Source organism: Dipodomys spectabilis, unplaced genomic scaffold, assembly GCF_019054845.1.
Source record: "Dipodomys spectabilis isolate Male_0828 unplaced genomic scaffold, ASM1905484v1 ptg000365l, whole genome shotgun sequence".
In the NCBI taxonomy this organism is placed as follows: domain Eukaryota; kingdom Metazoa; phylum Chordata; class Mammalia; order Rodentia; family Heteromyidae; genus Dipodomys; species Dipodomys spectabilis.
The window spans coordinates 9,250,557-9,263,281 of NW_024871042.1; the positions used below are offsets into that span (position 1 = coordinate 9,250,557).

A 12,725-nucleotide genomic window follows, 5' to 3' on the forward strand; every position below is an offset into this window, starting at 1 on the left:
AAAGTGGTAATTCTCAGGCCCTGGCCTGTCCTATTTTGGTACAATTCACTCTGAGGGGTGAGAGGGGGAGAGGGGAGATAAACTCTCCAATAGCAACAAAGCAAGATAAATCCATACATGTGTATGTATGTGTATCTTCCCTGTTAGCAGATGCAGACACCTCTCTGAGATGGGGACAGGGAAGCAGGCCTAAGCAAGTCTAGGATACTGCACCAAAACCATGTCTTAAGCTCCTAGACCTAAAGGCCTCTGATCAAGAACAAAACCACACACCGGCTCTATTTTTTGCCCAAGCTGTGCCTCTTTATCTTCAGATATTTTTCTAAGCCTGGTGGAACCTGATTCAAATCCTACCTCCACATTCCACTGACTCTGCAACTCAGCAGTAAATATAGCTCATAGAATATGTAGCTTACCTTCTATTATTATTACTATTGAGTTTACATTAGTTATAAAGGGAGGGTTTGAGTATACAGTTTTCTATTTTCATTTTATATCTGAGAACACATCATTAACAAACAAATTCGAGCCAGGTGCTGGTGCCTCATACTTGCAGTCTTAGCTAGTTAGGAGGCTGAAATATGAGGATTACAATTTGAATCCAGCCCAGGCAAGAAAGTCCATAAAAACTATAAGAGGGGGCTGGGAAGGTGGCTCAGTGGTAGTGTGCTTGTCTTGCCTGCATGAGGCCCTGGGTTCGATTCCTCAGCACCACATAAGCAGGAAAAAAAAAAGCCCAAAGTGGTGCTGGGGCTCAAGTGGTAGAATGTTAGCCTTGAACAGAAAAGCTCAGGGACAGTGCTCAGATGCTGAGTTCAAGCTCTAGAACTGGAGCATGCGTGTACATGTGCACACGCACGCGCGCACACACACACACACATTCAAATGTCTTTCACATAATTGTGAATACTGGCAGATGATTCATAAAATGCGTGCATTCTGATTTTGGAGACCATACTAGAAGTAGTATAAAGGGAAGAATCACAATAGAACAAGCCAGGTACTATCTTCCAGCATGTCCAACAATGACAGACATGACTACCTTTGGTCTCCTGCTCTTCTGGGCCAGAAACACTCACCTTATAGAGCTCCACTCGGTGGTCTCCTCCTCTGTAGCATTGGAGAAGGAAACAGGAAGTGAGTGTTAGTGCTCTTTCTCAGAATGGGGGGGGATAAAGTTTGATCCTTTCAAGAGTCTGGAAACTCCATTCCAGGGAGGGGCCAAGGGTAGATATATAACCTCTCTGGGTTCCCCTAAGTGGCTACAAGCTTGCCTCTAGAAGTACTAGGCTAAGCACTCTAATTATTAAATGTACTTCTATTTTTCAATGAGAAATGCAAATGTATACCTGCAAACAAAGAAACGAAGTAGTCCCACCCTGCCCTCCTGCTCCAGCCCTGAAGCCCTCCCAAACTCCCCAGGGTTCAAGGTCCAGCTATGTAGATGGAAGCAACATCCAAGGGAAATTTGCACAAGCACCTTGCTACTTTTCTGACATTAAGAATGCTTAGCATACAACTCAGATTTTCACATGTTTATACTTCTCTGTGGCCTGACTAGGTCCTACCTTTGTTCAGCTGTTGCCCAGCTGTTGCTGTGGACAGACCCTATAGCTGGGCAGGTGGTGCAGGGTGTGAAGAAGGAGCTCCTTGCCATACTTTTCACATGTACAGAGTGCGTGTGAGATGAAGGGGGAAAAAACCCAATGTTGTGTAAAAACAAAAATACAAAAGAGTAAGTTTCAAGGCCAGGAGGAAATGCTGCAATATGTTTTAAGTTATCTGTGGAAGATAACTTTTCTAAATTTTCCAGAACTCCTTTTTTTTTTTTTTTGTCGGTTGTGGGAACTGAACTCTGGGCCTGGGCGCTGTCCCTCAGCTCTTCCCTACCACTTAAGCCACAGCGCCACTTCCAGCTATTTTCTGCTTATGTGGTGCTGAGGAATCGAATCCAGGGCCTCATGCATGCAAGGCAAGCACTCCACCACTGAGCCAACTTCCCAGCCCATTCTAGAACTACTTCTATCAAGTGAAAGTGGGGTTGACCTTCAGGATACTTGGGTGCTGAGATCTTGCAGGCTGATGGAGCCAGTGCCTGCCTGGGATCCATTCTAGGCACTCTGATTAGAAAAGGGTTTCAGCAATTGGGTGAATTCCCCCAAAAGAAGGGTTCGGGTAGAACTAGACAGAATTCAGGTGAGATCTGAAACACACAGTAGTCACTGGGTATGAGAGGGGATGGCAAACCTTTGAAAGCTACCACTTTCTTCCTTTTAAACCTGAAGTTATTGGCAGGCTTTGTCTTCACATGTGACTGGCAGATCTAAGCCTATTCACAGCCAGCTGCACGTTTCTCTTTTATAGAAGGATGTTACAAGAGCTGTCTGTAGTGACTTGCTCTTGCACAAAGAACAAACTACACAGCGCATGCGTAGCTCAGTAGCCAAGTGCCAAGTGTTCCTCTTGGCAGAGAGCACAGGCTGTGCTTCTGAGCTCTTTCTGCCATGCTCTTTGTATGGCTCTGCTGTGCAGACACTGACTCAGGCCTGCTTTCCTTCCAGAAAGGTCTGTGCATTGTTCTCATCGCTGTTTCTGCCCTCACAGACACCTTAGCCTGACACTGAGGGGCCTCTGCCTCCCTGCGAGCCCCTTCTGGCTCTTTACAGGAGACCTAAAGAAACAGTCACAGGACACAGTGACCCTGGGGTTTTCAAAAAAAAAAAAAATGCTTTGCTCAAAAAATGCATCTCCCTCCTCATCCCCCATTGTTAGAAGCCCTCTGAACAACAGTCTGTGGTGTAGAAGGAACATCACAGAATGGATGTCTTTGGAGAAAGCAATTCCAGCTCAGGCCAACCTGAAGGAGCCATTAAACCCAGCTGCTTCTCATGAAGTCACAGGATAAAGTCACAGGAAATAACCAGCCACAGTGTGTGTTTCATTCACAGCTTGTTAGGACATTCTGTGGTTGCTCATATCATGGCTGTGAGCAGAGAGCTCTCCTACAGTGGGCAGCCTGAGCAGACAGACATGTCCATGCACACTCCATGGAGTTCTCTCCACTGGCCAAGGAAGTCACCCTTTTCATCTTTAGCTTCTTCTCTTACTGTTTTTCTATGCTTACTGCCTCTTTTCCAGAAGTATATTACCTTGCCGGGTGCCAGTGGACAGCACCCAGGCCCAGAGTTTAAGCCTACAACCAACACAAAAAAGAAGAAGAAGAAGAAAGAAGAAAGAAGAAAGAAGAAGGAGGAGGAGGAGGAGGAGGAAGAGGAGAGGAGGAGGAGGAAGAGGAGGAGAAGGGGGAGGAGGAGGAAGGAGGAAGAAGGAAGAAGGGGAAGAAGGAGGAGGAGGAGGAAGGAGGAAGAAGGGGAAGAAGGAGGAGGAGAAAGGGGGAGGAGGAAGGGGGAGGAGAGAAGAGGAAGAGAAGGAAGGGGGAGGAGGAAGGAGAGGGAGGAGAGTGAAGGGGAGAGGGAGGAGAGGGAGGAAGAGGGGGAGGAGGAGGGGGAAGAGGAGAAGTGTATTGCCTCTTCCCATGGCTGCCCCAGTTGGCATCCTGGAACTATCTCACAGGCAAGGCGGGCCTGCCTGCTAATTGCCACAGAGTGACAGACTTGGGAAACCAGCAGCAAGTAGACAGGAGCATGAGGGTGCACTGAGACCACCATCGAGAATCATCACCACCCCTCCTCTGAGTGACCACAGCGTCCTCACTGGGAAACACTGCTCCCTAACCACACACCAGCACACACTGGTTCAAAAGAAAAGAATGGATGGGCCTCATGATGATGCACCATAACCCCAACACCCAGTGACAACACAGCAGGAAGAAGGAATCTGCCCTCTGGCTATAGAATGGCAGCTTCCTCCATCTTGACCCTGGCAGCTTCAGGTATGGTGTCTGAACACAGCTTCCCACAGATGTCCAACTCTGGGTTCCCCAAGGCAGCAATGCCAGGAACACTCTGCAGATCAGACCTGCTGGACTTCTGTACACAGGGTTGCCTTACGTAAGCTTTACCTTCCTTCTACACTCTCCCAGTGCAGTTAGAACTGTGCCTTTTCCCTTGTTCTTGGGATGTTCTCCCTCTGTGGGTAAGCTTGATTGTATGGCACTACCGGTTTGCTCCAAGTAGTCTGGGCTAGTACACTCTTCCAGACAAAAGAGCCAGATGCTGCAGGGAGGATGCATGGCCTGTGTGAGCTCACCTGGTACCTGCATTCCCGTGCAGGTACAGAATGATGGGGTGGCTGGAAGCCAAAGCATCCTCATACCACATCTGGTCCTTCCCTTGGGCATTCTTCCACCAGACAGCAGGAATGGTATGCCTGGAGACAGAAGCGGGAATGACACAGTCAGATGTCCCTCTATACACACAATGGAAATTATGAGCTGCGTTGTGGAGGGAGCTCTATCACAGAACTCAGCAGAGCCAGCTACCAACAGGAGGAAGGAAGAGAAGAGTGGCAAATTGTCCTGTCCCTAGACAAGCCCAGTGGTATACTGTTAATCACTAGAGAAGGTCTGAATTATTAGGTTTCTTCTATAATTCTTACTCAAATTCATTCTAGATACCAGTGACATGGATCTTACAAAATTCAACAGCCAATTCCTTGTTTTCTCATATCTTAACATCCAGCGTTTCATTTCTAATGCACCTAATATACTCATAAGGATCACATTTTGGGTGTTTTGGCCACTACAATGATCATTCCTATACTATCATAAAGCTAAAGGATAGAGGGTCTGGTTTTGATGGGTGCAGTGGTGCATGCCTATGTCCCAGTAGCTTTTACAGTTCCAGATACTCAAGAGGCTGTGGTGGCAGGATTACTTTGTTTGTGGTCCAAGAGTTTAAAGCAAGGAAGGAAAAGAGGAAAGGAGAGAGGGGCATCAAGAAGAGAGGGAAGGGAGAGAGAGAGAGAAAGAGGGAGGTCTATTTTTAAAATGTTAGTTGCTAAGGGGCTTCCAAAAACCAGCCTACCTCTTGGGCCTTCTGTCAGAGGCCCAGAAGTCCCCCCACCCTCAGGCATTAGGAAGATTCTCATGCCTGGGTCTCTCCTTCAGCTCACTGGCTGAGGGGAAGGTTGAGACTTAGCTGATAATAAGAAAGGCCCTCTGGCTACACGTAGACCTTTGCAGTCTTCCTTTAAGAAGCTGGTAGGAGTATCTGGCAAGATGGTGAAGGTGGCTGTGAGTGAAGCTTGCTGCTTCCCAAGGCCCAACTAGATGGCACAGGGGTACAAATCAAGGGGTACAAATCAGGGTAGCATCTGACACAGTGTAGCTGTCACTCCCTTGACACTCAGCATTGTCAGTAAAACAACAATTTGGGGTAACTGACAACTTAGGAAGATGCTTTAGTGCTTTCAGCCTAAGTACCACCACACTTGCACCCCTCCTGCAATGGGACAGACACATATTCCCACATGGAGAACCGACCCATTTCCCCACTAAATAGCCCTGGACAAAATAGGCCAAGTTCCTGAGAGAAGACAGAAAGCTAGAGTCCCACATGCATGGGTCAGCAACTGCTAGATTAAATCAAGACATAACAAAAGACTCCACTCCCTACATCAACTACTAAGAATAAAAATCTCCTTTCTCGTTTTATGTTCTTTACCAGGAACCATCATTAGAATTTGTCTGAATGTCCTCTTATATACCCTTGGAATCTACTCACAGCATTCCATTTACAAGCTTCTCACACACACAGTGGTTTTCTGAGACTGCGGAAAGAGACTTCATGACTACTGAAAAATAAACGCAGCCAGATAAAGGAACAGTGATTCAGTGCTGCTTCTAGGAGAAAAAAAGAAATGCCATAGCAAGGCAGTTTTGGGGCCAGCTGTTCAGTAAAATACTTATTACCTATGCAAAAAAAAGCATGAAAATGTATTCCAAGGAGACACAGAGATGTCATGGGACTTAAACCCAACTTAAATTTACATCAAATATATATATACATATTAAATATATATAATATTATATATATGTTTAGGAGACAGCAAATGCCGATCACCAGCTCCTAAGAAGCGCCATTGGTGAAAAAAAAAGGAACATTTAAATGTGTATTTACAACGCTCTGCTTGCATTTTTTGTTTCTAGCTTGTTTTTTATTTACCTGGGAAATAAGACTCTAAAAACAATCTGGTTACAAAGACCTTTGCTGTTTCAAAAACCTCAGAACAGAGTTTGGCACCAGTTCATCATGCACCATTAGGATCAAATTTAGCTGAGATCTTCCCTTTGCCATAAGAATGAGTGAAGATAAAAATGAGCAAGCAACACTTCAAAGTTCAGTGTCAAGGACATAGGCTGGGCTAAGCAGGGTCCTTCCCAGATCCAGAGGAGCCAGCACCCAGCTCTGCAGCCTCCTCACATGTACTCACCAGACTCCAATCGTTACGTCTTCCTCTGGCTGGAGGTAGTAATTGCAGGTGTGATTTAAACCTTGATCCTGTGGTTTTTTCAGGTCAATAAAATAGGGAACCCTCACTGTAGGGAGCAAAGAGATGGAATCAGTTAGTTGGGGTAGACTCACATATACATGCATAGAAAAATAGATGCATAATCACATGTATGCTTGCACACCCATAGATATATGTTGACAGGTACCCCTTCCTACCCCCACAGCAGATGTGAAGTGCTCAAAAAGCATCAAGTACATTTTCTGTAACATCCTGCCAGACGGAGGCTGCAGACAAGACTGTGAGGCTGAAAGAGCGCTATAACACTGAGAGTAATCTTCACAACCACAAAAGTTGTTCAAGGTATGAGAAAATGCAAGGCAGAGAAGGAAAAAAATCACTGACAGGAGTAAGGCTGAACTGGCCATAAGGGAGGCAGAGACATGGGGCAGACAATCTTGTGAAAGAACTCAGCTACACAATAGCTGAAGGCTAGGGCCAGGGTGGGTGGCAGGGGTGATAGGAAAGGGAATTATGTACAAGATGTTCTCAGTCTTCTGTAGCCACAAGAATCAAGCCCTGCTGAATGTAGGAGGTAAAGAAGGTAGAGGAGTTTCAAAGTTTTTAGTATTGTCACTTCCCAGAAAGAACAGTGGAAGATGAGGTGTAGGACCAGTGAAATGGATTAATCCAAACCTTGTCCAGACTCCCTAACATGACAACAATACAAAAGGAATCCTATGGTCCAAGTCATCTGCAGTGAGGGCAAAAGCTGGGTAATCTGATGCCCAAAATTCATGGGATTGTTATCTCTGAGAAGCATCCATGGCAAAGAGGGAATCCACTGTAAAGTAACCACTGTGAAACCAACAACTATACCCATGTTTAGCTCAGGAAAAATATAAAAACACACATGTCAGATGTGGGTAGCACTTAACTTTCTACTTTACCACTGCTTGTGGTAAACACAACTTTTGATGGTAAATTTATTAAAAAATGAAAACCTTATACAAACACACACACACACACACACACACACAGAGCTGGGTGCTGGTGATTCACGCCTGTAATCCTAGCTACTCAGGATGCTGAGATCTGAGGATCATGGTTCAAAGCCAGCTTGGGCAGGAAAGTCTGAGACTCTTATCTCTAATTAACCACCAGAAAACCAGAAGTGGGACTGTGGCTCAAAGTGGTAGAGTGGTAGCAAAAGAGCTCAGGAACAGCTCCCAGGCCCTGAGTTCAAGCCCCATTACTAACCAAAAAACAAATAAACAAATGCAAGATGCTAAAAAAGAGGATTTAATTATTCGGCTTACAAAATGGTGGCTCCCACCCAAAAAGAACAGTAAAAAAGAGTAGGATGGTCCTGACTTCTAGCTGATCCTGCTTTCTAAAAGGAAGCCACAACAGCTGCCCATAACGGTGTGTTTTTTTGGTGAAGAAGGGGTTTCATGACAATTCTCATAGATCACATGGCATCTTGCACGTCTACTTCTCACTTTGTCAAATGCCACTGGAACTTGGGGAACATTTGCTGAATAAGTGAACCACCTGACTTGCAAGAACCCAGAGTGTACACGCTTCTTCCCAGATATTCCTCTGAGCATTTGTCTTACCCCATGTGGGAAAATGAATCCTCTTCCCACTGGACTGCTGTTTATATGGCCAACTTTTTGATCTACATCTTTACACTTTCCTATAGTTTCTTGTTATAGGCTGAGTCATGTCCTCCTGGAAAGACATGTTGAAATTCTTGCCCCAGCATCTTTGAATATAACCTTACTTGGAAATCAGATTTAAATAAAAGGAAGCAAGCTTAAATGAGTTCATCAGAATAGTCCCTAATCAAATAAGGATAGTGACTGTTAGAGATTATTTGGACTTTGCCAGAAAACCATGCAGACATCCAGGTACAAAGAATGAAGAAAGGTTTATTGCTGGGAAAGGGGCCAGTATGACCCCTTCTCACAAGGGAGAAGTGAGAAGCGCAGGCTATTGTCTGAGGTGACCTATATAACCTAGGTTTAGGAGAGGCTAGAAGGGGCTAAGAGGCAGAGACCCTGGTGTGGGCCAGGGGCTTCATCATGGTGGACTAGGATTTATGGCTGCTGCCCAAGTAGTAGATAAGGGGCCCTGCAGCTGCCTAGACCTGAGAGTCACTCTAACGGGCTCTTGTTGCCTTCTATGGCGGTAGCTGCCCCAGAGGTAAAGGGGGTTGGAAGTTGATTATTTACTGCCTTTACTCAATGGGCCTAGTGTTGCCTAAGAAGGGAACATGCTAAGCTGTAGAGAGGGGAAGGAGCATAGTAAGCTATGCTCTTTGGGCTAACAGTGACTTTATAAAAATGTGGAGGGTCTCATGAAAAGGTCTGTGAGAAGAAAGTCATGCATGCACAAGCCAATGGGTACCACAGACTACTGGCTACCACTAAATGATGAGAGAACACAGGAAAGACTCTTATCAGAGAGCATGGCCTGCTGACAGCTTGATCTTCTACATTCTAGGACTGTGAGAGAATAATTTGTTAGGAAAATGGACACAGTCATACAAAGGCGTTTAGATTGTATCCTGACAATGGTGTCATGAGATAGGACTTTTGGCATGGAAATAATAGAAAGATTGAGCCAAGTGCGTGGGCTTTAATGGGGCTTCAGCTCCCAAGTGGAAAGGAGCCAGCCCTGACCAAAAAGTAGACAGACTGTTCCTCAAGCAAAGAAAGAAGTGAAACTTTATTGCTTACAAGGATGGACTAAGGAATCATAATCATCTCGCCTGAAGGACTCCAGGTACCTATGAGACAGAGGTAGAAGCTGCAGAATTGTAGGTGTTTATGCTAATCCAGTGGTTCCGAGAGAACAGGATAGGAGACAAGCTCCAAGGGCAATCAGCAAGTCTCCATGAAGGCTGAAAAGAACTTGATCCAAAGGTTGCAGCAGGAGAGCAGAAGAGTTTCAGACCTTTTCATCCCATCTCATTCATCAGACATCTGCAGGCCTAGGAGCTAGAGGGTGTATTTAGGCTTTCCTAAGCTTAAACAGTGGTACCCTACAGGCCTGGGTCCATTTCATGGGCTACCTCAGCTTATAGAGGCCCACTCACATGCCTCCATTCTATGACTTTACTGTATACTTTTGGAACCTGAAAGCTGAAAACACCAAATATGCAAACCTGGTGCTCATCATCAACACTGGACCAGGACTCATTTCTGCAGCCCACCTCTGCAACTAGAGCTGCCTTCATCCTTACTAAAGTGAGAACCAAGTCACTGAGTGGGAGATACTTGACTTTAGGGCTCAGCTGCACTCACTGCTCAGTTCTATGTCTGGAAGAGTCTAGTGATGAAATGCAAAGTGTCCTGCGGCTCTAAGAGGAGCCAAGGGATTTAGGATTAGCAGCTAATCCTCAGAGCTTCTGCTTCCAAGTAATTTAGGAGCCCAGAAGCCCTATTCTACTCTAGGGCAGCCTCATTCTAGGAAGCTGATCTTTTGGTTCTGTTTTAATTCTGATTGAGTCAACCATCAGAAAGGAAGTACACGGAACACTCTGTAATCCAGCAAACACCACCCCTACACAACAACCTCCCTTACTCAGCAGCACTCTGACTAGTGTGACGACCTAGAGACAGCAGGCTGGTCAGTGTCAGGGCCATCTAGCCCCAGGTACTGTGGCTATAGGAACCACCTGGCCAGCACTTCCAGATAAGAAGAAATGACACAAAACAAGGGAACAAGGACAAGGTGTGCATGAGTTTCGCTGGCCTGAGTAGGGTCATAGGATCTGCCTAGACCAAAAGTGCAGCTCACCCCTTTTAGCCAGTATCAAGTTGAGTACAAGACAACCATCAATCCTTTGTGACCCCCCCCCCCCCGCCCTCCCCATGACTCTGGGATGCTATCTGGAGCTGCCCGTCTAGGCCTCTGCCTGGACCCCTGCTTCACTCAGACTGGAGCAGGAAGACAGTGCCTGGGGAACGGGCCTCTGGGCGATGCTCCTATATAGTTCACTATAGGCGTGGTCCAGCTCCCACTGCCATCACGCACAGGCTCACCTCAAAGAGGTTTTGTCTGCATAGCCTGGGAACCCAACCTGCAAGATCTTGGTTGTAGGCCAGCAAGGCCCATCTAGCTGCTGGCCTCTGGCTTTTCCAGTTGCTTAAAACCTACCTTCAGACCACGTCCCCACACATCAGCAACCACAAATACTAACAGGCACAATTTAGAAAAGATCCTGCATGTACAAGGTGTAAGGTCTGCCCCCAGGCCATGCAGGCCCCGTGCTGATACCTCCCTACCTCTTGGCTATTTCCATCCAGTATCTGTGTTACCTAGGTAACTGGTATACCTAGAAGCAGTCACCTCCCCCTCCTGGATCACATCCTGGTGAGATCATATCCTGATCTAGTGTGACCACACCTCTTCCCATCCCAGGCCTAGATAAGTCCTGGCCCAGGGGTAGGTCGGCCCTTTTCCAACGTGCCTCTCCACCACACATGAAGGGGGCAGCAGTTGGGTAAACAAACTTTTCCTGCCTGAATATTGCTTGGTGTTCTCTTTGTCAGCTACCTAATGAAATCTACCTATTTAATATATCTTTTATACAAGGTACACAGAATAGAACAAGTAAATACATGAATGATAAGTCTGTCTTCAATATTTTAGCTGTACTGGAAATATTTCCCAAGGTCAACAACTGAAGCCCAGAATTGTAATGGACATTTGTTGTGATCTGGATTTGATCAAATTCCAATTACTTGATGCAGCAATAGGGACTTCCACTGAAGTGGAAAGACAAGAAAGCTATCAGGCTTAATGTAGACAGTTCAGGGTAAGGAAGAAGGCTGTGATTACAGATCTAATCTGGCAATTATAGATCTAATCTATTTCCATTAAAAGGTTCAAGGTTCTCCATAACCTCTGCCTCTGAACCAAGACTTTCCTTTTGCCTACATCAGAGAAGGGAGTGACAGCTGGGAACACACTAGATTCCAAGAGAGTTGGGATGGAACCAGATATGGGAACACCAAGTACTGAAAAGCATGTATGTTTATAAGAACAGACACCAAAAACTACAGGGTCGACAAGAGTTTATTGGAATGACTTTCATTTTGTTACTTCTGCTAGTTAGGGTGTGTGTGTGTGGACAAGAGTTTATTGGAATGACTTTCATTTTGTTACTTCTGCTAGTTAGGGGTGTGTGTTACTTCTGCTAGTTAGGGTGTGTGTGTGTGGACAAGAGTTTATTGGAATGACTTTCATTTTGTTACTTCTGCTAGTTAGGGTGTGTGTGTGTGTGAATGACTTTCATTTTGTTACTTCTGCTAGTTAGTGTGTGTGTGTGTGTGTGTGTGTGTGTGTGTGTGTGTGTGTGTGTGTGTGTGTGTGTGTGTGTGTGTGTGTGTGTGTGTGTGTGTGTGTGTGTGTGTGTGTGTGTGTGTGTGTGTGTGTGTGTGTACTAAAGCAGTCTAATATCTTAAACTATAATAAGCTTCTAAAGCTTATTTATCTAATTGATAAATTTGGTTCCAGACAGATTTGGTGTGGATTTAAGACTATGCTAACCATGTTCTAGAGCCTAAAAGATTGTTATATTTCCTTTAGTTTCAAACTGGACAGCTACAATGTTACAATTTCATCTGGCAACCTTAAACTCCTAAGGGTAATGCCCTTGTTCACCTGCAACATAGAAGACACAGGTAGGAACTTTAAACTTTCATCACATTATGACTAGAAAACCACAAACTGAGCCTTTTCAGAGCAACTGCCTTCCTCCCTGGAGAGTGAACAGAACTATGCACACTGAGGACCTTAACCCCAGACCCAGCTTCCTAGAAGGTAGGCAGGGTCCTTCCTTGCAAGAGAGGAAGTCCCTAGTAAGAGAATGCCTGGAGTGTGGACCAGGTAGTGCTCACAGGGGTGGGGCTGCAAAGAATGCCTAATTCTTATTACTAGAGTCAAGCCCCAGGACCCCCCCACCCCCAAAAAAAAACCTGCCTGTGGGTGGTAGGTAGATTTTTTATAACTTTTCAGGAGAAGCCAGGAACTTATTATCTGTTGAGATCTAAAAGTTTTTAAAAATACTGACACAGAGAGACCATGAAAACACGCACATACTCAATTGCCATAGGGCTGGGGATGGAGCTCAGATAGCAGTTGTCTAACACACGTGAGGCCCTGGATTTAAGCCCAGCACTGGGGGGTGGGGAGAGGGACAGCTCCCGTGGAATACATACAGGAAGGAAAGCCTTGAGGACAGATATCTCCCTGGGGTCTGTGGATGTATACAGCTCCTATTCTGTGCTACTGGGGCTGGT

General features: G+C 45.7%; 1 protein-coding gene across 1 annotated transcript in view; it reads right to left on the reverse strand.

Moving 5' to 3' along the window:
• The window catches only part of Abhd12 (abhydrolase domain containing 12, lysophospholipase), a 77,691-nt gene that overhangs the window by 13,597 nt on the left and 51,369 nt on the right, over positions 1–12,725 (reverse strand). The window contains exons 3-5 of the mRNA XM_042666522.1: positions 6,394–6,499; positions 4,210–4,329; positions 1,080–1,110 (exon numbers count right to left, since the gene is read on the reverse strand). Coding sequence (XP_042522456.1) covers positions 1,080–1,110; positions 4,210–4,329; positions 6,394–6,499 — 257 coding nt within the window. The remainder of the gene's footprint in view (positions 1–1,079; positions 1,111–4,209; positions 4,330–6,393; positions 6,500–12,725) is intronic.